General features: G+C 44.3%; 3 protein-coding genes across 5 annotated transcripts in view; 1 reads left to right on the plus strand and 2 right to left on the minus strand.

Annotated features, from left to right (window-relative positions):
- The window catches only part of LOC115106956 (receptor-type tyrosine-protein phosphatase zeta-like), a 54,055-nt gene extending 42,950 nt beyond the window's left edge, over positions 1–11,105 (plus strand). For both annotated transcript variants that reach the window (XM_029630217.2, XM_029630218.2), the window contains 8 exons: positions 385–531; positions 725–818; positions 1,091–1,167; positions 1,825–1,956; positions 2,044–2,196; positions 3,650–3,792; positions 4,070–4,205; positions 9,211–11,105. In XM_029630217.2, the coding sequence (XP_029486077.2) occupies positions 385–531; positions 725–818; positions 1,091–1,167; positions 1,825–1,956; positions 2,044–2,196; positions 3,650–3,792; positions 4,070–4,205; positions 9,211–9,354 (1,026 nt within the window). In that variant the 3' untranslated portion in view covers positions 9,355–11,105. The remainder of the gene's footprint in view (positions 1–384; positions 532–724; positions 819–1,090; positions 1,168–1,824; positions 1,957–2,043; positions 2,197–3,649; positions 3,793–4,069; positions 4,206–9,210) is intronic.
- On the minus strand, positions 10,281–17,756 carry LOC115106249 (HMG box-containing protein 1-like). 2 transcript variants are annotated; one of them, XM_029628816.2, is made up of 11 exons: positions 17,670–17,756; positions 16,538–16,639; positions 16,045–16,255; positions 15,830–15,947; positions 15,461–15,572; positions 13,600–13,712; positions 13,250–13,406; positions 13,001–13,145; positions 12,559–12,822; positions 12,313–12,454; positions 10,281–12,195 (listed from the first exon to the last, which is right to left on the minus strand). In XM_029628816.2, exons 1-11 carry the CDS (start codon positions 17,725–17,727, stop codon positions 12,178–12,180), a joined length of 1,440 nt encoding a protein of 479 aa, XP_029484676.1. In that variant the 5' UTR covers positions 17,728–17,756; the 3' UTR covers positions 10,281–12,177. The 2 variants fall into 2 exon arrangements, with proteins under 2 accessions (XP_029484676.1, XP_029484675.1); XM_029628815.2 differs by having other exon boundaries at positions 16,538–16,724.
- A 326-nt stretch (positions 17,757–18,082) lies between these two features.
- On the minus strand, positions 18,083–24,786 carry LOC115106958 (cAMP-dependent protein kinase type II-beta regulatory subunit-like). The gene is made up of 11 exons (XM_029630220.2): positions 24,117–24,786; positions 23,510–23,545; positions 22,955–23,010; positions 22,587–22,670; positions 22,369–22,475; positions 21,722–21,875; positions 21,277–21,378; positions 20,703–20,777; positions 20,549–20,617; positions 20,013–20,157; positions 18,083–19,855 (listed from the first exon to the last, which is right to left on the minus strand). The coding sequence occupies exons 1-11, from the start codon at positions 24,397–24,399 to the stop codon at positions 19,719–19,721; spliced, it is 1,248 nt and encodes a 415-aa protein (XP_029486080.1). The 5' UTR covers positions 24,400–24,786; the 3' UTR covers positions 18,083–19,718.
- Between the last annotated feature and the right edge of the window lie 284 nt (positions 24,787–25,070).

A 25,070-nucleotide genomic window follows, 5' to 3' on the forward strand; every position in this document is an offset into this window, starting at 1 on the left:
CCACGATGCTCTCTCTGTGTTATGTCTCTCTGGTCCTCAGGAGCAGTATGTGTTTATCCACGATGCCCTGGTGGAGGTGATGTGAGTGAGACGTCTCTCTCTGTGTTATGTCTCTCTGGTCCTCAGGAGCAGTATGTGTTTATCCACGATGCCCTGATGGAGGGGATGTGAGTGAGACGTCTCTCTCTGTGTTATGTCTCTCTGGTCCACAGGAGCAGTATGTGTTTATCCACGATGCCCTGGTGGAGGGGGTGTGAGTGAGACGTCTCTCTCTGTGTTATGTCTCTCTGGTCCACAGGAGCAGTATGTGTTTATCCACGATGCCCTGGTGGAGGGGGTGTGAGTGAGACGTCTCTCTCTGTGTTATGTCTCTCTGGTCCTCAGGAGCAGTATGTGTTTATCCACGATGCCCTGGTGGAGGCCATCATCAGCAGGGACACTCTGGTGACCTCTGACCTGGTCCACTCCTACGTCACGGACCTGCTGACCACTGGGCCCTCCGGGAGGACCCGCATGGAGAGACAGTTTAAGGTCAGAACACACACACAGAGTGGAACCCTACAACCTAGTGTGCTACTTTCTGGGCCCTGACTTGGGACCTGCTCAAACACATTGAGGATACATCCTTGAAGTAATCACTGATCTGGCGTGACTTGATTGGTGAAAGCCATTGAGCAGGAGTGATGGTAATGTGTTGGTAATGTTTACTGCTGTTGTGTTATAGCTGGTGAGTCAGCGCAGAGCCAGACAGGCTGACTACGCCGCTGCCCTGAGAGAGGGAAACGCTGACAAAAACAGGACCTCCTCTCTCATGCCGGGTGAGTTGAAGAAGCCAATCACACACAACACGATATACAGTACATGTAGTTGGTAAGAGACAGCCATTCAGTCAATACCAGGAAAAGGTTCTCCTTCATCTATGTCTTACCTCAGCAGAGAAGAGGAATAGGCAAAAGAACATTTCGATTCAGAGTAATAAACAAATGGAATACTTTATCTGACAAAACCAGAACATTTTTAATATAATAAATTCAAGCAATACTTTAGGACCACTTGAAAATAATAGATTGTGTTTCTGTGTGTGCTGCAGTGGAGAGATCCAGAGTGTGTCTGTCATGTCCAGTGGAAGGAGAATCTTCAGACTACATCAACGCGTCCTATATCATGGTAAGAGCAAGGTTGTCCATTTGATAAGGACCCCTTATAAATGCTTTAAAGAGCATTCACAGGGTCTTCATAAACACTACATACACCGAGTGTACAAAACATTAGGAACTGCTCTTTCCATGACATAGACTGACAAGGTGAATCCAACTGAAAGCGATGATCCCTTATTGATGTCAAAATTAACTTCAATCGGTGTAGATGAAGGGGAGGATACAGGACTTTTTAAGCCTTGAGACAGTTGAGACGTGGATTGTGTATGTGTGCCGTTCAGAGGGTGAATGGGCCAGAAAAAAGATTTTTGTGCCTTTTGAATGGGGTATGGTAGGTGGCCAGGTGCACCGGTTTGAGTGTGTCAAGAACTGCAACGCTGCTGGGTTTTTCACACTCAACAGTTTCCCGTGTGTATCAAGAATGGTCCCCCACCCAACGTTTTGTACATCCAGCCAAATTGACACAACTGTCCCTGTGGAATGCACCTTGTAGAGTCCAGGCCCCGGTGAATTGAGGCTGTTCTGAGGGCAAAAAGGGGTGCAACTCAATAGTAGGAAGGTGTTCCTAATGTCTTGTACACTCATAAACCACGTCGAAGCAAAGTCATATATATGTATGTTCCAGATTCATGTTGTTTATTTTGACTGTGTCTGTGCTGTGTTCCAGGGTTACCACAAGAGCAGGGAGTTTATCCTGACCCAGTCTCCTCTCCCCTCCACTGTCTCGGACTTCTGGAGAATGGTCTGGGACCACAACTCACAGCTCATCATCTCCCTGCCTGACACACACACAGCACAGGTAAGCAGGTAGCACTCCACACACACACACACACACACGCGTCAACAGTATCACACCTATAACGCTGTCTCCATTGTGTCCTATCAGAGTGAGGGGGAGGAGTCTTGTGTCTACTGGCCCAGTAAGGATCAGCCAATCAGCTGTGAGGGTTTCATAGTGTCGTTCACTGGAGAGGACCACATGTGTCTGGCCAACGAGGAGAGACTGGTGGTCCACGACTTCTTACTGGAGGCCACACAGGTAAGATCCAACCCCACACACTCACACGTGCAAGATGCTTGCACACGCATACACACACACACAGATTCAACCACACACAAACAGCCCAGCTAGCACATAACCTTCTGAGAACCATTTGTTTCTTAGAGCTTGGTGCGAGCATGGTTGTCCTATGGTTATTTTGCATACAACCTTTCCACAACTTTCTGGGAATGGTGCAGGATAGTTGCCTGTCTTTGGAACATTCTCGGCACATTTAAGGAACTTGACAAAAAAATCATTATTTTCTCGGGTATTTCATTACTTTAACAGAACATTTCCTAAAAGTTCAAACATGGTTACATTTAATTAGAATTTTGGAAATGTTCGAGTAACGTTCTCCAACTAGTTTGGCTTTGGGAATGTTCTCAGCTAGTTGAGAGAACGTTAAAGAAACAAGTTCTTCTGTGGGAATTTCAGTACTTCAGCATAATGTTTCCTAAAGGTTTCCTCATGGTTTTCTTTAAAGTCAGGTTCTCAAATTGTTCTAAGAACTTGAAGAAAACTTTCCATAAAAAAACACAAGAAAACGTTTGTAATGTTGAGAGAACTTTCTAGCAATGTTATTTAAAAACATAAACATTCCATTCTCAGCATCAACAAACTCTTTGTATCCTCTATCTTGTTTAGTGTGTTGAGGTGTGTTGGCCGCGCCCAGTAATTGTCCACATCTGATCTTAATGAGTGCTTTAAAACAAAAGTATACACCTTACGTACATGGTCATGGGCTTAAAAAAAGGAGACACCTGTACCATGCCAGATAAAGAGTTGAAAAGTATCCAATTTTGAGTTTGAATCTCAATATTTTACTTTATATACATCAAAGGACTGAAATATAACAAAACCGTTTCACATAGAAACCGAATTTTCTTCGTTTTTTAACGTTCCGACCATTAGGCCACTAGAAGGTGATTTGGTCATTTGACTGCAGGAAAGGGCTACTGCCTAAGGAGATTAATTTCCATGTGTCCTATCTGTGCTTGGAGTTCAAACATGTTTCGAACCCCAAATAATCTAGAAGTATTATTAAAAGTCTTATTGAAACATTCAGAAACATTCCCTATAATTTATTTTCTCAGAGGGCTAATAAAACTTCCAAGGAACCAGAGTAAAACGCTCTCAGAACCTCCCTTGCTGCAAACTAAAAAATAAAAATAAACATTCCCATTTTTTAAACTTGTGTTCTCAGAACGTTTAAAAAAAAATTCAATTTTACCAGTCAGGAAGCGAATGGCTTTGTTCCCACAACCAATGTGAAACCAAAAACATACGTTCCCACAACTTCCAATGAACCAAATGTGCTAGCTGGGAGAGATCAAACCACACACAGAGATCAAACCAGACACATACACACAAATGAGGACCACACACAAATGAGAACTACACACACACACACCCAGACTCTCCCCACACTCCTCTCTCTTTCTTTCCCCAGGATAACTATGTCCTGGAGGTGCGTCAGTACATGTCCCCCTGCTGGCCCAACCCAGACAGCCCCGTCAGCAGCACCTTCAAGCTGCTCAACATTATCACAGAGGACAGCAGACGAAGAGAAGGAACCATAGTCGTGCATGACCGGTGAGTTACTGCTCTCCTCTGTTCCTCAAGTCTTCTCTGTTCCCTCTGTGTTCTCTGGGGTTGGGAGGTCAGCTGAGGGCTGGTAGGGTGCGAGGAATCTTATTTGAAGAGTGTGTTATCTCACTGATGGGAACTGATTTCACTGATTCACCCTATAACAGTGTTTTTTTGTTCCAGGAGTTGTGTTGTTGGCTCATTCTGTGTTTGAGACAAAGACTTGGGTGTTGTTTCCGTAATTGGTTCATAGCATAGTTTCCCCTGTCTGTGTCTGTGCCAGGCTGGGTGGCTCGATGGCGGGGCTGTTCTGTGCCCTCACCACCCTGGCACAGCAGCTGGAGCAGCAGGGCTCTGTGGACGTGTACCAGGTGGCACGGATGACTAACCTCATGAGGCCCGGTGTCTTCAACGACATGGTATGTCCTGGAACAGCACACACACACACAACAAAGAAACGCAGGGAACATAGCACAGCTCATACTCACACCAGGCTGATTTCATAGACTAGATGTAAAATCGTATAGGAAAGTCCGGGACATTCAAATGAGTGTGATATGTTACGTTTGGTATGGTTACATAAGACAGAAGGTTACTTAGGCAAACAGGACAGGAGTTGGTCGGGGTGGATGGGTGGTCGTACAACGCGAAACGTCTAGCAAGCCAAAGGTTGCGTTTTCAAATCTCATCACGGACAACTTTAGCAACTTTGCAACTACTTTCTAGCTAATGCAACTACTTAGCATGTTAGCTAACTCTTACCCAAACCCTAAACTTAGCCCTTTAACCTAACTCCTAACCCTAACCTTAACCCCTAGCCTAGCTAACGTTAGCCACCTAGCTAACGTTAGCCACAACTAATTGGAAATTGTAACATATCAGACTGTTAGGTTCTGTAAATAACTCATGGACACTGGAGAAGCTTAAGCAAGTTTAATTCTTCCCAAAGGGTCGACACAGCTGTATTCAGACAAAAACATGTTTCCACCATCACAAGTATATATACTCCACTTTAGGCACTCCTCCTTCTCTCCAATCCTTACATCTTATGGTTCCACAGGAAGACAAAGTGATAAACCGTTCTGTCTCCCTTAAAGTGACCTGACCTGATCTCAACCCCCTTGATGTCTAATCCAAAGCTCTCCACCAGTATCACCCATGGCACTCCGGTGACTCTCTCCCGTCCACCCAGCACATTCCACAGCCACTCTGTCTTTCTACAGAGAACCAATAACTTCTGACATAAAAACCAGTCTCTTCCACTCCTTTATATACCACGCTTCTGATCTATCATTGTCTTTAGTATGTTCAAAGTTTTTCACTGAATCCAACAATACGTAGTGCAAATTCGTAACATATTGAACGAAATGCAATTGGTGACATATCACACAAATTATAATTTGTAACATATCATACGAATTGTAATTCATAACATATCATAAGAAATGGATATGGACATCCACATATTAATACATACCATACCAAATGGAACATATCTCACTAATTTGGTTCTGACGGATTTCCATTTACTATGTTACACCTACCCCTGAGTCCAGGTTGCACACATGTACACACACGTTACACAAACAGCTCACATGCACACACACACACCTGCACACCATACACAGTTAGCGCACTCACACACTGCTCACAAATGAATCAATCAAATGTATTTATAAAGCCCTCCTTACATCAGCTGTCACAAAGTGCTGTACAGAAACCCAGCCTAAAACCTCAAACAGCAAGCAATGCAGGTGTAGAAGCACAGTGGCTAGGAAAAACTCCCTAGAAAGGCCAGAACCTAGGAAGAAACCTAGAGAGGAACCAGGCTATGAGGGGTGGCCAGTCCTCTTCTGGCTGTGCCGGGAAGTAAATAGCTCTCACACACACCTGGCCAGAGTGCGAATTACACCATAACACTCAGGGAGTCTCTATTGAGTGGCCTAATAATAAAGACGTAAATGAATCCAGCGTCCAAACTGCATGTATAGTCTTGCCATTTGATGAATGGAAATAGACATCTGTTACAAAACACCAAGAAGTGTTTCCTAATGACATTCAGTGATTGCCATTGATTAGTTCTACATTAATTGATGTGTTCTGCTGACAAATGTACCTTTTTTTGTAGCCTGAAAAGTCAGGACACCTAAAATGAGCCTAAAACTGTCCTGGGAAAAAACGGGATGGTCAGCCTAACACCCAAGGTCAATTTACAAGACTAGGCTATAATGTGTACTAACTATGAACTTGAAATAGGCCTATTAGTAGCCAGTGTGTAGTGATAAAAAATAAATTAAAGGTGAGTAAACTATGATTGCCAATTGTGGTGAAAAGAGTTATGCTGTCATGTTCGTTATATGGAGGAGACCAAGGCGCAGCGTACATCTTTCTTTAATAAAGAACGAACACTGAACAAAACTAACAAAACAACAAAAAATAACCGTGAAGCTAATATGGCTAGTGCAGAAACACACAAAATACCCAAGGAATATGGCTACCTAAATATAGTCCCCAATCAGAGGCAATAAAAAAACAGCTGCCTCTGATTGAGAACCAATGTAGGCAACCATAGACATATAAACCCATAGACCAGAAAAACCCAGAGACATACAAAAACTCCTAGACATACAAAACTAAACAAACCACCCTCGTCACATCCTGACCTAACCAAAACAATAAAGAAAATAAAGATAACTAAGGTCAGGGCGTGACAGTACCCCCCCCCCCCCCTCCGAAGCGGACTCCCGGCCGCAACCCTAAACCTATATGGGAGGGTCTGGGTGGGCATCTAACCTCGGTGGCGGCTCTGGTTTTGGACGCCGTCCCCCTTCTTTACACTGAGTCCGCTCTTGTAGCACTGACCCGTGGATCATCGCCGGAAGCTCTGGACTGGGGACCGTCGCTGGAGGCTCAGGACTGTGGCCCGTCGTTGGAGGTTCCGGAATGTGGCCCGTCGTTGGAGGTTCCAGACTGTGGCCTGTCGTTGGAGGTTCCAGACTGTGGCCTGTCGTTGGAGGTTCCGGACTGTGGCCCATCTTTGGAGGTTCCGGACTGTGGCCCATCGTTGGAGGTCCCGGACTGTGGCCCATCGTTGGAGGTTCCGGACTGTGGCCCATCGTTGGAGGTCCCGGACTGTGGCCCGTTGTTGGAGGTTCCGGACTGTGGCCCATCGTTGGAGGTCCCGGACTGTGGCCCATCGTTGGAGGTCCCGGACTGTGGCCCGTTGTTGGAGGTTCCGGACTGTGAACTGTCGCCGGACACTCTGGACTGGGTACTGTCGCCGGACGCTCTGGACTGGGAACTGTCGCCGGACACTCTCGACTGCTGAGGCGCACTGTAGGCCTGGTGCATGGTGCCGGTACTGGTGGTACCGGGCTGGTGACACGCACCTCAGGGCGAGTGCGGGGAGGAGGAACAGGACGTACTGGACTGTGGAGGCGCACTGGAGGTCTGGAATGTAGAGCTGACACAACCCGTCCCGGCTGGATGTTTATTTTCGCCCTGTGGCACAGGACGCACTGGGCTGTGCAGAGTCACCGGAGACATAGTGCACAGAGCCGGCGCAGGATATCCTCGTCCAAGGAGGTATACTGGAGACCAGGAGCGCTGAGCCGGCACCTTCCTTCCTGGCTGGATGCCCATTCTAGCCCGGCCAATGCGAGGAGCTGGAATAGAGCGCACCGGGCTACGAATGCGAACTGGAAACACCGCGCGCATCTCTGCATAACATGGTGCCTGACCAGTCACACGCTTCCCACAGTAAGCACGAGGAGTTGGCTCAGGTCTCCAACCTGACTCAGGCAATCTCCTCGTGTGCCACCCCCAAAAAAAATAATCTTGGGGCTGCCTCTCGGGCTTCCGTGCTAGCCGTGTCCCCTCGTATCGTTGCCGTTCCTCCTGTGCTATCTCCACCTGCTTCCATGGCAGGGTCTTGTCCCCTGCCATTACCTCCTCCCAGGTCCAGGATGTCCTCCACTCCTCTTTCTCCCGGGTCCAGGATGTCCACTCCTCTTTAGCACGCTGCTTGGTCCTTTTATGGTGGGTTGTTCGGTCACGTTCGTTATATGGAGGAGACCAAGGCACAGCGTGGTATGCGTACATCTTCTTTAATAAAGAACGAACACTGAACAAAACTAACAAAACGAACAGTGAAGCTAATATGGCTAGTGCAGAACAGGCAACTAAACATAGAATAACAACCCACAAAATACCCAAGGAATATGACTACCTAAGTATGGTCCCCAATCAGAGTCAACAATAAACAGCTGCCTCTGATTGAGAACCAATCTAGGCAACCATACACATATAAACCCCTAGACATACAAAAACAGCTAGACATACAAAACTCCCTAGACAATACAAAACTAAACATACCACCCTCATCACACCCTGACCTAACCAAAATAATAAAGAAAACAAAGATAACTAAGGTCAGGGCGTGACATACGGTCTCTATACTTTCAATGCATTTTTCTGAAAGGGTGTGTAAACTTGCATTTACCCTCCACTAAGCCTACACCAGAGCCGGTAGCCTACCCTCTCAGCCGAGGCAGTTTTACACACAAGAACACATGCAGAAACGGTAGCCTACGTTCAAATAATGCATGAGTTGAATCAAAACATTCATTAGTTATTGCTTGGAGTCTTCACAAATCTTGTGACATAAAACAAACATTACTTTTCATTTCTTACATTAATGACATTTATGACTGTGTTATTTGTAACTATTAACCATTTAACAATTGCTAATGTTATCCAGAACTAATTGTAATTCGTAACATATCCTGGGTATGTTTTGCCGTGAATACGGTCCTCATAGGCACACAAATCCAAAATATTGTGGCCTATGCCATTGCCAAATCGAAAGCTTTTAACCGAAAGAGTCAACTATAGGTCTACTGTCATTAACGTACACTACATGACCAAAAGAATGTGGACACCAAAGTTGGAAGCATAGAATTGTCTAGAATTTCATTGTATGCAGTAGCATTAAGATTTCTCTTCACTGGAACTAAGGGGCCAAGACCAAACCATATAAAACTGCCCCAGACCATTATTTCTCCTCTGCCAAACTTTACAGTTGGCACTATGCATTCTTGCCAACCCCATGTTCATCCATCGCACTGCCAGATGGTGAAGCGTGATCATTCCAGAGAACGCGTTTCTACTGCTCAAGTGTCCAATGGCGGCGAGATTTATGACAGAGAGGTGGGGGTGTTCGTTTCATTTGGAAGCTTTTATTTGAATATATATCACTGTAAACATATTCATCACTGAATTAGAAGAATGGACAAATTAGCATTATTTTTTTAGAGGAGCTAACATCTCGTTCAGGGGAACTGAGCCCCCCTGGCTCCTCCGTAATTTGCACCCTGTACCTGGCCCATCCTGTACTGACTCTGTCTTTCACCTCTCCACTCCTAGGAGCAGTACCAGTTCATGTACAGGGCCGTGTTGAGTCTGGTGGACAGCCAGGAAGACCAGAGGGCCCTACAGTCCCCTGAGACCAACAGTTCTGTCCCTCTGGGGGCCACCACTGCAGCAGAGAGCCTGGAGTCCCTCATGTAACCTCTCACACACAGACACAGAGAGCACCACACACTCTGGGAGATACACTGTGCTCTATGTTGAGAGAGAGAGAGACATGAGCTAGCAAATTGTGAGTAATAGGCTTAGCTAGCTACAAAATACATGAGATTAAGCATCCAATTATCAGAATAAAACATACTGTTTTGCATGTATGACCACACATTGCAACTGGCTGCTATAGGGGGTCTGGTATTCTGTGCCTTTTGTAATTAATGTTGTACTTTAAAACTGTTTTGATACTAATGCCAAATGTTCTGTACTCTTTTTTAAGTTTGTTAAAGTTTTTGAGTTATTTGATTGAACTATCTATCCCTTTGGATTGTCTTATTTGTATGTAATTACTTAAAAGGGATACATTTCTGTATTCTGTCATTCTATCTACTGTATGCTTCTTCTTGCTCTTGTGGATGACTTGTGTAAATGCTGGTGTTAAACTTGGAGAATAAGAGATGTTCCGTTGGAAAGGTGAAATTCTGTAATATTATCTCAAATGATGTAAATAATAATAGTTGACCACTATCAAAAGGCCAAATGTATTTATACCTCTAGATTTGATATTTTATTATGAAGTTGACTTTCTAGCCATTTACAAACGTTATTACTGGTTTTTTCCCGTCTGTTTTCTTTTGGGTGGGAGGGTGGGGAGGGTATTACTGCGTTGATAATTGAGTTCAAATATCGATAATGCTTATTTCTTATGTTTTGATCTTTTTTTAACATGATAAAGTTTGAACTTTTCAGTAGTCATAAGGTTATTATAAACAGCACTGTACATTTGAACAGGATGAGTAAATATGTTCTCTAAACCTTAACCTCGTCATTTACTATCACAACAAACTGTTGTCGTGGTCTCAGTAATCTCTCCTGTGACCCCAAAGAAACTCTTTAAAAAAAAAAAAAAACAGTTCAGATCCATGCTTTTATTTATACTATAATACAAGAGCGTTGTGGGTACAAGTTTCAGGAGGACCTGTACATTATTGGTGAAGACAAATAAATAAACTTAATCAAATCAATTTCACAATCTTGATAGTTAAACTGAGATTGAATCCGAAATTACACTTGCGCGTAGTTGTACTTGAATTATTCGTTACATATTGATGTACACAACGCATATCCGCCGTACAGAAGATGCAGTGTATATATATATATATATATATATATATAGTACAGAAGATGCAGTGTATATATATGTATATAGTGCATAATTGCAGTGAGAGTATGCATGTCCGTCCCATAGGTATGTTAACATCATTATAATATAACATATGGCCTAGTCGTTTGTCACACACCCAGTGCACTTGACCTGGGTAAGATATGCCCAGGTCCAAACCAACCCCTACCCACTGGACACTAGTGTCGATATGAGACGACTAGATAAGATCTACATTAAAGGAAACATCCACTCAAAAACTATGATGTGGCAAGTGACACTTTGCTTCTTGAAAGTCCAGCATCTTGAAAACCGCTGACATGCTAACATTTTGGTATCAACAGTGGACTAATTTAACAAACACCAAAAGATCGGTTTTGAGTGTGGTTTTCCTTTTAAGTGCCTAAGGGGTAGGTGTCCATTTGGAATACAGCAAGAATCAAGGTTAAGCACATATCCCACCCACCCCTCTGCATGTACAAAGTGAAAATAGTAATAATAAAATAAAATAGCAATAACATATAAAGTTATACAAATATAGGCATAATCGGAAGCATTTTTAAATTCCCTAGACTCATCTCTGGTTGAAAAATAGACATGTTGTTTTCACCTCTCCTTTCCCTACTCTACAGCACCACAGGGGCTCATGTTTATCAAGCTATAAGGTATGAAATGACCTGAAATGAATCAAAAATGATTTAAAAAAGAATACATTCTTGCTTTGGAAGATTAAGGCAAGTCGGACATAAAAAATATATCTTATGTTCAAGCACAGTTAGTATATTATATATACAGTTGGAGTCGGAGGTTTACATACACTTAGGTTGGAGTCACTAAAACTTGTTCATTAACCACTCCACAAATGTCTTGTTAAACTATAGTTTTGGCAAGTCGGTTAGGACATCTTTGTGCATGACACAAGTCATTTTTTCAACAATTGTTTACAGACAGATTATTTCACTTATAATTCACTGTATCACAATTCCAGTGGGTCAGAAGTTTACATACACTAAACTCAGTGCCTCTGCGTTTGAAGGTGGGCCTTGAAATACATCCACAGGTACACCTCCAATTGACTCAAATGATATCAATTAGCCTATCAGAAGCTTCTAAAGCCATGACATAATTTTCTGGAATTTTCCAAGCTGTTTAAAGGCACAGTCAACTTAGTGTATGTACACTTCTGACCCACTGGAATTGTGATACAGTGAATTATAAGTGAAATAATCTGTCTGTAAACAATTGTTGGAACAATTACTTGTGTCATGCACAAAGTAGATCTCCTAACCAACTTGTCAAAACTATAGTTTGTTAAAAAGAAATTTGTGGAGTGGTTGAAAAACGAGTTTTAATGACTCCAACCTAAGTGTATGTACAGTTGAAGTCGTAAGTTTACATACACCTTTGCCAAATACAGTTGTAGTCGTAAGTTTATTTGGCAAAGGTGTATGTAAACTTCAGACTTCAACTGTACATCTATATACGCATCTAAAATGTGTGTGTGTGTGTGTGTGTATGTGCGCGCGCATGTGTCTTCCGTGTACTGCCTCCCCCCATACACCCCTCTTCCAAGTTTGCCCTCCCCTCCATCGCCTCCCTCTCTTTTCTCCTGTCATCTGCCTCATCCCTCTCTCGTGTGTCTGCGTCTCTTAGTTCCCCTGGGAACCCTGTAACGGAGAACAAGATGAAGAGAGAGGAAAGGTTAGGAACAGTTCCAAGGGGCTGATATTAAAATGAACACCATGCAATAGGCTTCATAGGATATGTGTGTGTCCTCTCCTCACTGAGTTGGTTCTCTTGCGTTTCCAGCAGTCAGGGTTGAGTCTCTTCTGCTCGTCAGCCAGGGCCTTGGCCTCCATGGTGTACATCCTCCTCTCCTCTCCTCGCATCTTCTTCCACTTCTCTCCCAGGATCACACTGATCGCTCTGAGGGCAGCAAACACACACACACACACACATATTTTCACTTGATTTTTTTAGTCCAGGGAATTCAGAGATTTTTTTGCGCACACAACCGCGCACACACACACCTGTTGTCCTTCCCAGGGTACATCTGGGTGTACTCCAACCTGAACTTCTTTGCGAATAGCATGAATGCATTCATTGGCCGCTTGCACTTTGTGGGCGAAGCCACCCCGGCTGCTCCTGAGTCCCGCTGGCTCTTAATTGGCTTGTTGCGGTGTGTGTCTTGGTCGGGGCTGACGGCGCCCCCGCCGGACTGGGAGGCCCTACGCTGCCGGGCCATGCTGCTCAGAACGTACACCGCCGACGAGTCCAGGGGAGTGAAGTCATAACTGACGTGAAAAACACAGGAACACAAAGAAGAGTCACACACTGAGACCTGAGAGGCTTTAGTTCAGGGGGACTAACACAGTCTTGAGCTGCGGTTCAAATCCAGTGTGTCACACATGCGTTGTAAACTACAGAAATGGACACGACCGCCGCTATTGAACTAACGCTGAGAGGTTTTACCTCCTGAACGTGTCGAACACCAAGGAGTCGTCAGTGTGGACGGCATCTCTGTGTCCAGGAGGCAGACACACGTCACCCACCATCACCTCATAGCACGGGATCCCATACTGCACCACGGTCAGACTGGGGTAGAACGACGACCAGCCTGCCACAGGAACACACACACGTTAGAAAAACACACGTTACACACACCTTATACTTTACATACGTTACACACACATCACCCACACACACACCCAGGCCTCTGACCTTTGTTTCTGACATAGAACGGGTGGTCCAGCTGACACTCAGCGGACAGAAGCCACTCCCCACATGCACCTGGGTCAAAGGTCAGCTTGAGGACGGACTGGCCAAACGCCCGGCTCTCTGTGTGGGACACCAACCTCAGGCCCTCACGACCATAGCCCTGAGGACAAGACACAACAGGGTTAGTGATGGGGAACTGTACTCACAAGGGGCTCACAGGGAGATAGGAGATGATAGGAAACCAGATTAAAGAATGTCTGTTCATTTGTGTTACTCAGGAACGCATCAGTCCACTGAGCTTGGCATTATTGTACCTTCAGGGGATGTGATATTGCCTCTAAATGAGTAAGTACCTTCAGGGGGTGGGATATAGCCTCTGTCTCATCGTCTAAGTCTTCGTCCGACACCAGTTTCTCAGCATCCTGCCACTCCACACTAGAACCCTTATGGAACTGCAGACGAGTGCCTGAGGACACAGGAAGAAATATATTTTTTAAACTGATTAACGGTCATTGCACAAGGTCAGGCGTTCGGGTACCGGAAGTGATCACATTGACGTATACAGTCAGTGGCAAGTATATTAGGTACATCTAGTACCGGGTACCAGTACCCCCTTTGCCTCCAGAACATGCTGAATTATCCGGGGCCTGGATTCTACAAGCTGTTGGAAACGCTCTATTACGTTCCCCAGTTTATGTGTTGTAGTTTGTGTTTGTGCATGTGTTTATTTCAGGAAATGGCTCCGGAAATCCCTCAAGCAGCTGATTGGTCGACTCCATGGCTAATTGGAGAGCTGACTCCGCCCCCTCGTCAAGACAGCTGTCTCCAATTACCCATTCCATCTGAAGATATATAAATGCCAGTGTTCTGTTCAGGAGAGAGAGCTTTTTGTAGAGAGATTTTCTGAGAGATTTTGCTAGAGGTTGATTTTGCTGAGAGTTGGTATATTTTGTGAGTTTGTTGCTCAGATAGAGCTTATTTGATGTCGTTTGTTAGTTTGTTTGAAAATGGTTTAATATTCTGTTTCATTTGTTCCCAGGGGGAGAAGGGGAAGGCACCTTGGGAGTGCTTAGGCAAGAGGCCCGCGGGCATACATATACCCGTAGCATATTCGCTGTCTAGGCACACTAGGTAAGACCTGGGCGGACCAGCCCCTGTATTTTGGTTAGGGCACCAGGTGGTGCTAAATTAGGTAAGTAGTGGGTAGGCAGGTAAGATAGGAGAGGGGGAGGTTTTGAGATTTACTTTCTTTGCTTTGGTTCCGTCCAGCCCCTTTTCCCCATATTACCGTGTAAAGGAATAAAGTCCTTGTAAACGGTACCACATTCTGCTTGTTGTTATTCTTACTCGCACCTACAGTCCATACCTTTCTCACTTCACAGAGAGTTTAGTTGTAGCAGGGTGTTGCGTTCCCTCTTCATAGAGGCGTGCGTAACACGCTCATTGGTATCAAGGGATCTAACTTGTACCAGGAAAACATTCCCCACACCAGTACACCACCCTGTAATGTTGACACCAGGCAGGATGTGTCCATGGACTCATGCTGCTTACGCTAAATCCTGACATCAGCTTGACGCAACAGGAACCGGGATTCGTTGAGCCAGGCGATGTCTTTCCACTCCACAGTTGTCCAGTATGATCACGTGCCCACTGGAGCCACTTCTTCTTTAATCTGATAGGAATGGAACCTGGTGTGTTCGTCTGCTGCAATAGCCCATCCATGACAAGGATCGACGAGTTCTGCATTCTGAGATGCCGTTCTGCACACCACTGTTGTACTGCGCAATTATTTGTCTGTTTGCGGCTACCTGTTAGCTTGCAAGATTCTTACTAGTCTCCTTCGACCTCTCTCATCAACGAGCTGTTTTGGCCATCAGGACTGCTGCTGACGGGATGGTTGTGTTTGTCGTACCATTCTTGGTAAAACCCTAGACACTGTCGTGCTTGAAAAGCCCAGGATGGCGGGCCGACTCTGGGATACTGGATCCGGCGAGCCTGACACCGACGATCATGCCATGCTCAAAGTAGCTATGGTCACTGGTTTTGCCCATTCTAACGGTCAATAACTGAACAGTAACTGAATGCCTCGATGCCTGTCTGCCAGCTTTATATAGTAAGCCACAGCCACTTGACTCACTGTCTATAGGAGCAATCCCTTTTCGTGAAAGCGGTGGCGTACCTAATAAATTGGCCGATAAGTGCATATATATGTACCTTTGAGGAAGCAGTGCCAGGCAGTAGGTGGCCAAGAGTGGCTCCAGCCCATGTCCTCGTCATCAGACACAGAGGAGTGACAGTACACAGCAGACTCACACTCACTACTGACCTGTAGAGAGGAGAGAGACCAGACGGGATTATCACCAAAGCAGGATCAATTAGATAGCTAGATAACTTTCACTTATATTCTCAAACAACTCCATATTTCTTCATTCATGGGGAAAGACGATTGACTTCAAATTGTCTAATTGTGTGTGTGTGTGTGTGTGTGTGTGTGTGTATTCTCAGTAAAAGCAGTGCTGTGCATTTGCTGCACTGGTCCAGTGTTGCCACCTAGTGGATGTAGTGTAGGATAACAGATCTTACCCTGACACGCCTGCTGCACTCCCTGTGTTGGCCTCCAGAGGGCAGGCTGCTGGAGGTCAGGGGAGGCCGGGCGTAGGAATGGAGGTTACTGGTGCCAAAGATGTGGATGGGAGTTGAACTGGGGTAGTTAGAAATGGACAGTTATGAGGTATTAAAATGGGAGCAGGTTTGTGTGAGTGAGTGAGTGTGTGTGTGTGTGTGTGTACATCCCTTACCTGACGACCTGAGTGGAGCCCTGTAGCAAGGGACTCTGGGGGCCCGTGGCAATGTGAGCTAGCTGTGTGAGCCAGTGTGTGTCCGGGGGCCCGGCCATGTGTGGGTGTCCGTCACGTTCCTGATGGGACACCCTCGCCCCCACCTGAAACACAACGGCGGCTGTCTGGTCCTCCTCCACCTCCTCCACCTCCTCCAGCTCCGGGAGGTCATCTAAGGGGAAATGATAGAAATAGAATAACTGGGTTGACCAGAGTTCCTTTAAGGGGTTAAATATGTAAATAGAACAGCTAGAATGAACAGAGCTCCAAAAGCATGATGTTTCACAGTAGATCAGGAATGATGTATTTGCATCCCTCTGCTTAATGATGTTTAAAAGGTGCTTTCCAATTTAAAAGTATGCTAATGACTTGCCATTACCTGTACCTGTAGAAAGTGTAGCCTACATTACACATGTATAATCACATCATAAACATGACATTGGCTTATGATTACCGTATTCCATGTGGCTGTCACTGGTGGGGCATCCGGGGGAGGAGGGCAGCTGTTCTTCACACTGGAGCAGGACCAATCCCTGGTCTCTACCTGCCTCTGGCCCTGTGATATCCAACATAGTACTGCTGCTGCTCAGAGGACTCTTAACTTCCCACACCATGTTATAATGCTTCTTTAGCTCATCTGACTGGACACAAACATACACACGCCATTCATTCGTTCATTAACGATTTGTTAACAAAGTTATTGAACGTGAACACAATATTAGTTTGACTAGGGTGACCACATTTAAAATAACCAAATGCGGGACAACTGGATGATTTCACGGGACAGTGTTCCCTGGTGTACAACATTGGAAAGGGGTGAGATGAGGAAGGGAAAGGGGGCTGTTTTTGTGCAGAACCAATTACGCCTTTGCCTTTTGTCAACATTTGTTTTGGAAATTGAGAGCAACTATCACAAAACGAGAAAGACTCATATAATTGTGTAAATCAACGTAGACAGAACTTTTTCCTTTCGATTCCTCAACAGCGTCATGTCATGCAGGCCTCGTTTATAAAAGTTCAGGACATCGCGCATGCTCATTTGAGCTCATTCATTCAATACCGTGAATGGAGAATAACTCACACCCATAAGTTTAAAACCACGAAAATATCTCCTAAATAGTTATGCCCGCCATTGACAGCAAACTGTATTACTGCCGAGTGATTTGGTTTTCAACGAAATACTTACATAGTAATACACGATCCCATTGATTTGGCAAACGCAACCTAATTTGGCCAAGGCTTTGTCAAAATACAGAAGTGTCGAGCTGACAGAAATTGGACATTGTGCTATATGCAGAAGTAGAAAAGAGTCAAACATGTCACGAGGAGCAAATGTCAATATGTGTATACAATGAAATGAAAGTATGAGCGAGCCTATGCATTCGTCTCTTGCTCAAGCTGGTTAAGAAAACTAAACGCCAACCATGAACATTGTATGCGATCTGACATGTCATTCGAAACTGAAGGAGGCAATGTCAAATTCACCTTTTTCCTATCCGTCTGTAATATTCTGCTATTTATTTCTTCATTTCATTAATTAAACCCTTTGTCTACTGTATTTCTAATAAACTTTCTTTGCAACTCACCAAAACAGTCGCCATCAACGAGAAGTGAGAGATAAATATTATTCTTTTTCGCAAACATTATTGGTGGCTTCAGACGTCAATCTATGGCTTCTCTCTTGTTAATTGGTTATTCGCTGAGTAAATACACCCTCGTATTTGTTTGCGCTGTTCCTTTTGGCTGTAATCCATGTCCCTCATCTCTTAGATGGCTCTAATTGGGCGACTTCAATCAACCGTGCAACTAGCTATTGTAGTTTTTTATACTGTATGAGGTTTGGTTACAGTTTTGACTACAATTTCAGGGACTGGCAGACAAACAGTCAAAAAAATAAAGGCACGGACTGTCTTTGATAAAAGGTTTGTAAACATGCATGCATTTGCTGTTTGCGTTTACATGTGTAATATACACAACAGTAAAATATGCAAATGGTCAATTATTTATACAAAACATAAGTTTATTGCAATGGATATTCAAATAACAGTTAAGATGCTGAAAATACTCAGGAAATGAGGTGTATTGTAACATTACAAGAAAAATGGGAAACTGCAAAGCAAGTGCCGGAGTGGACCCTTAAAAAAATATTAAATGAAAAACAAATCTGTTTTTACACACAGAACACTGACATTAACACCATGACACACGGAATGGCAGACACCTGTTGTTGGCGTAGGTAATGATGTGCAGAGGTAGGCAAGATAAACCCTTTCAGTTGACTGATAAAACTGCTTCAGAGATTTACTTGCATTGAAGGTTGAACATCTATCTTGACAGAGTATTGGCAGGTTAAAATAATGACACTTATGAAATCTCTGGTTCAACAAGGCAAATACGGTACTAAGCTATTAAGGAGAGCAGGGCGTGAATAACAAAGACAAATATTTTCTTTTTTTTAGCAGACTGTACCAAAGAAACTATGTACCAAACGTAGGTCTAGCAGCAATATGCAAAATACTAAGAGAATTTCCCTATCTGGTATTTCCCTTATGAAGACACCCTGTCTGTTTCACCTGTTCGAAATATTGATCTCAAAAACAGCTCTCCAAAACACCCACTGATACATCAGAAATCACATGGGAAAAGACACTATGTCAAAGAAACATCCTCTGACAACTTATCAACAGCTTATAAGATAATAACTAGTACAAGAAAAAATGAAGTAAGCAACACAGTCCATTAATGAATTGGTTCTGTGTAGACCAACTTCTGGATTTGTCAGGAAATACTGCCTTTTAGCTACTGAGCACCAAGTTGTGTCAATGTCCCATTTGATTTAACAAAAACAATACACCTCAGTTTAACAAATGATATGCTACTAATGCTCTTCCAACTAGATCATAAATGCTTAACTCAGGACTATAACACTATTACAAACTTCAAGTACAATATGCATTTTTAAATAAAGTTGAGAACTGCAAATAAGAGGCACACTGAAATATACCACTACCAGCTCTATGTTGCTTTTTTTGTTCATATGACATAAATTGTCCAGACTAAAATGTTACTCTAAAAAGTCGCCAATACATCTGGGAGATAAGAAACAACAAGTGCAATCTTATTCCATTATGAATTCACATGCTTGGCGGTAACATTTATAGGCAACAACAACAAAAATAGCGACGTCTTTTTAAAGTGTTTTTCTGTGAGGGAAGGTTAAATGCCGGACAATAGATGACCCCGACGTTTCATTTTGAATCAAAAGCCGTAACGTGGTTCATCTATTAGACAAACCTGATAGAAGTGGGTCTTCATATGTACCATTTGGATAGAAGGCCAGGAATGAATCTGAAGGTCATTTACAAACACCACTATGTTCGTGTTTCATACAAAATACTAAAACTACACAAATGGGATTCATCTCATATGAAGTCTGAGTTTGCAGTATGAACAAACCTCTATCTAAAAATGGTCTGATTGCTAATACTGTAATATAAACACAGTGGGTGATGTGTGTTAAAGCAGACTGATAATAACGCAGATCAGTACCAGGGGTATTTGGCCCCTCAGGAGAGTCTCGGAGTCCCTTGTTACAAAAACATCAGGTCTCAGCTGTCTATGCCGAGTGCGCTCTATCACGCCGCGTCGTTGTCGTGAATGTCGGCGTTACGTCCGAACAGCGCGGCCAGCTGCTCGTCGTAGTCGACGATGTTCCTCTTCATGATGTCCATGCAGGGGCCCAGCAGACGCTCAAACGCCTGCACGTCCATCACTAGAACACACACAGACAAAAACACAAGGACAACCACATCGGCTGAAGCTAAACGTAGCAAGGCTATTGGATATCATCTAGACTAGAGAGCATGAGTATTGACATCCTTCCTGGAGTGCAGTGCCCCTCCAGCTGATTGCAGTCATTATCTACTTACCTAGACACTTGACGTTTCCTACAGCGTACGCTGAAGCAGCCCGGGGCTTGTTGGTGACCAGAGCCAGCTCTCCAAAGTACTGTCCCCTGGTGCACATGGCAATCTCCACCTCCTCTTCCACCCATTCTCCCTCCTCCTTTTTCAACTGGGGGTAACAGACAGACAGACAATGCAAGACATACAGTGGTTCCCATAGGACAAACGGTACTATTGACATACTCGGTAACGGCTCATTTCAACCGGGTAACACTAACTCCAGACATATTTACATGTGCGGGGACGGCAGGGTAAGCCTAGTGGTTAGAGCGTTGGACTAGTAACCGAAAGGTTGCAAGATCGAATCCCCGAGCCGACAAGTTAAAAACCTGTCGCTCTGCCCCTGAGCAAGACAGTCAACCCGCATTTCCTAGGCCGCCATTGAAAATAAGAATTTGTTCTTAACCGACTTGCCTAGTTAAATCAAGGTTCAATAAAAAGTAAATAAAAATGTGCAGGAATACGTATCAACAGTTCCAGAAGCATAGAGTAAGCCTTACCTTGCTCATATTCATGGTTATTCGCACTTGACCCGACTCTACTATGTAGAAGCAGTTAGCAGTGGCCCTCTGGAGGAACAGCAGCAGTTAGTTGCACCTCTTACACTTTACATGGACTTCCTCCAAATACAGGGATCATGAGAGAGAGAATTACCTGAGCGATAATCTGTTCTCCGTCACTGTAGGTCTTGGAGGATAGAACATCCACCACACACATCCTCTCAGAGACCTGTCGGGACAAGAGAGAACAGGAGCGGTAGCTGCTACAATGCTCTACTAGATGGCGATAAACACGCTTGTGCTGTAGTTATAGGTGTATATCATGATGCGTTGTATATACTATAGAATGCTAAGTGTTAGGACTGTGCTAGTGATGCATTATTAAGGGCCTGTAAGTAACCACGTCACGGTAAGGTCTACACCGGTTGTATTCGTCGCATGTGACAAATATAATTTGATTTGATTATCAAGAGTGTCACTCAGTCAGAATCACTCTCCGAGACGTTTCCGTTTTGCATGGAATAATCCCAAAATAGTAGTTCTGACTTGTTCTTCAATCAAATAATGGTAATTCATTTGACAATCCCTTGAAAATGGCACACAGTTGTCAATGGTTTTAGCGGCGCTGGGAAGTCTCCTTGCCACCCCCCCCCAGCTGGCAAATCGAACATTCTGCACCTTACTGAGAGGGTTTATTGATAACAACTTACAGAGTTCACAGTTGTTACCTGTAAAGATGTGAGCAGGGGCAGAGACTCTATGAAAGCCTCGTACATCTTCCTCTTCTTGTGGTTGTTCTTAACTATGATCCTCCTGAACATCAGTCGGTCCTGGAGTACATACAACATCACAGGCCTCAGATCATTTCAACCAACCACCACACTACATGGTAACCCCAGTAGCCAAGTTGCTTCAACACTCAAGTCAGTTTTACCATTTTGTTCCCGTAACGGTTAAGATTCTGATTTCAAGTGAGTAGGCTGATGCCTTCAGACAACTAAGGCATGTTGGCATGTTTTGCTTTAGGCATCCCTTCTGTAATTCACTCCACAATCTACCGGGGGGCATAACCTACCATTCAAACCTACAGTACGTAACAGCCTACCTACACATCCTCTCAACCGTATCAGCTACAGTACAATCCGCTGGTTCACCCGAAAGCCTTCAACCTACCATGCACCAGAGGGCTCCCACAGAGGTGGCGATGATGGTGGCAGCCCTGGGGGTGTTGTACATCAGGGCCAGTTCGCCAAAACTGCCCTGGTTGTCATAGGAACCCACCACACGCTCCACCTTGTCTGATTTCATCAGGATGTCAAAGGTCCCTCTGGGAAAGAAGGCAGCATCATAATGATCCATTCATTAATTGCATAAGTATTTATTATATGGGGAAATCTTCTATCGCACCCAACTCTGGCCAATAGTAGTGCATAATACAGGAAATAGGATGCGATTTCAGACCCATCGTCGCCAGTATTTTTTGTAACCTTTATTTAACTAGGACGACGCTGGGCCAATAGTGAGCCGCCCTATGGGACTCCCAATCACGGCCCGGTTGTGGCTACTGCCTGGATTCGAACCAGGGTGTCTGTAGTGAAGCCTCTACCACTGAGATGCAGTGCCTTAGACCCGGGAGCAGCGTCTCAGAGTAGGAGTGCTGATCTAGGATCTGTCCATCTAATTCTATTCATTATGATCTAAAATACAAAACTGATCCTAGAACAGCCCTTCTACTCTGAGACGCTTTGTGGATATGGGCCCTGGTCTCAAAAAGAGTTGTCTAGTCTGCTTACAATGTCTTGATGAATCTGAAGTCCTACCTTTCGATAACATAGAAGTTATCCCCATCGTCATCCTGGTCTATAATGTGTTCGCCAGCCTCCACTGGCATCTCAAACATTGCATCCAGTACCTGGGACATCTGCTCCTGTTAACACAAACAGAGATATTCCAGTGACAGCATCCATATACAACATTTGTTGACTTTTCCTCAACGCATTTGTTCAACCTATAGTCTTTCCACCCCAATTCACTTTACCGGGTCTAGGTTTTTGAACAGCAGAATGTCTTTGCAGGCCTCCTGTAGTCTGTGCCTCTGCTCGTCGGTTTTAGGATGGGTGATCTGGAAGAGAGCAGAGCAGAGCCATAATTAGCATGGATTATTATAGCTACTGTATCAGGTTCATGTACAGAGTGCAGACAGTCATCTAATCTCCTTCCCTCCCTGTTTCACTCAGCATCTGACTTCTTATGCTGAAATGTTCTTTTGTTCCTGATAAACACACAAACGTTCGACCTAAACCAGTTTTGACCAACAATGGTTTGCAGTGGTCCAGCGGCATCACGTCATTAGCTAACTTGAGGTTAAAGGTCAACCCGATAGTGATGAAGGTTAAGTGATCTTACCCTGGGCTCTTTGTCCTCCTCCTCATCATCATCAGGGTTGAATGCTTCAGCACACACTGTGGAGAGGAACAAGAGTCATCACATTACACTTGAGTGCCTCCTTCAGATTTCACTCAGGATACCATGAGTGATTCCAGCCACACCAAACCCAGGAGGTCAGTGTAATCCATTTCACCCAGCATTGTTTACGCCTGTAATGTCTATAGGTGTACATGCTGAACTCTAGACTGCTCCTGATACTTAAGTACTGTGTGCATTGAAAACCCTCTGGCTAGCAGACAGACGTTTGTGTGATCCTGCTACAGTACTATTAACATATGTGATAGTGATGACAGCAGCAATTGCTGCTCGGACTGGATCAATAGTCCCAGCCACAGAGAGGATATCATTACGCCCATCAAACACACACTTCAGATTTCATTTCCTGTCACTATCTGTGGAAAACACCGGAAAAGTGAGTACTTTTGTGGATGCAAAATACAAGGGACAACCTAACCAGAGTTCTTTAACTACACTATTATGAGATGACATAGCTAGAATATAAAACCTGCTTACCTGAAGATCTTCTCAAGAATCTGTTGATCACCGGAGCTAATAAAACAAAGTTACATGAAGATGAGATGTATTGATGTAACAAGGTTCTGGCTTAACAGATAGAGCATTCTGATCTAAAATCACCGTTGATTGTTTTCAGCTAACGTTAGCAAGCGAACATGGAATGAATCTAGCTAGCTGGCGCTACTGATGCTCACACAGGTCAGGATAGCAACGGACACTTTCAGAAAGATCTTTCCACTCCGCACTGGTCAAAGTAAACAATGGGGGTTATTCAAGGTTTTGGCATGGTAGCTAGATAGCCATTTCCCTTCGAGACGTGATTGTGAGTTCAATTGCCTTTTCTCGCCCTGGCATCTGTTTACCCACAAGTACAATTATCGCGAAAGTTGTCACTTCCCTCTGTCCACGAGGGATTGGTGGTAAAATGGTCAGTAGCTAACGTCAGCCGTGCTGACTACTGTAACTATAGTATAGTAGTAGCAAACCGTTTGCGAGATTGACTTTCTCAGTGGCTGCCACCGTAACGTCGTTAGCTACCTATCAAGGTTAGCAGCACCACAACGGGCAATGCTGACTTTTCTAGCAGAACGGTGAGGTTAGCTACCTACGAATTCCTCCTCCTCATCATCATCATCTTCTTCATTTTCCGAATCAATTTGCATTGCCTCCTCGGCAAAATTGACCGATTTTCCACTGCTAACATTACCACCAGGTCGACCGTTAGCTGAATCTCGGGCATTGTCAAAGGCGGACCCTCTCCGATTCTCCTTCAGTTGGATGAAATACTGCAAGGCAAAGTCCAGAAGGTCTCCTGGCTGATTCCTCAACACTTCCACTGTAAAGCTTTGCAGCAGCTCCGTCAGTCCGTCTGGGATTTCAATACTCATTTCTAATCGGTTTTATTAAGAGTCAGGCAAATAAAATGACTAAAAATAATATTCCAGCTCAGGCTTGCACGGGTTGACAGCTCACTTGAAAAATAATTCCACAGACACAGCCTTTTGTTACAAATGTTGTTGACGTTACACCCATCCTCGATTTCTGTTCATCTGTAGCTAGCTATAGCTTGCTAATTTAGCTACCGCCTTTTGATGAAACCCGAATGAAAATGGCAGTAAAAAACGCTAGCTAGCTAGCATCATTTTGCTGCTGGCTTCAGGAAACCCACGCATGTGACCCAGGTATCCATGACAACCACCCGTCTAGAGATTGCGCACGCAGAATCATAGAAATAGAACAGTGAGCAGATCAGTCACCACTCCATCTCAATGGGAGCATCGTTTCCCCAGACAGTACAGAATGTTTAGAAACTATTGTGATTTTACCCTTCTCAAAATTCACATCAGTACATTATATATTTCGTCATGCATATTGACAGTATAGCATAATACTAGATGTTTTTGGCATAACAATTGTCCGATGTGGGCCTAGACTGTTAACCTTTATTTCACAAGGAGATTCCGTTTGTAATTGATACAAACAGGGCAGAGTGTTTTCTCTACAATGGAGCGGAGGAGAGGCGATGAAGGAAACGATCTGTTCTGTCGCTGTAACAATG

This window comes from Oncorhynchus nerka, linkage group LG23 (genome assembly GCF_034236695.1).
Source record: "Oncorhynchus nerka isolate Pitt River linkage group LG23, Oner_Uvic_2.0, whole genome shotgun sequence".
Lineage (NCBI taxonomy): Eukaryota > Metazoa > Chordata > Actinopteri > Salmoniformes > Salmonidae > Oncorhynchus > Oncorhynchus nerka.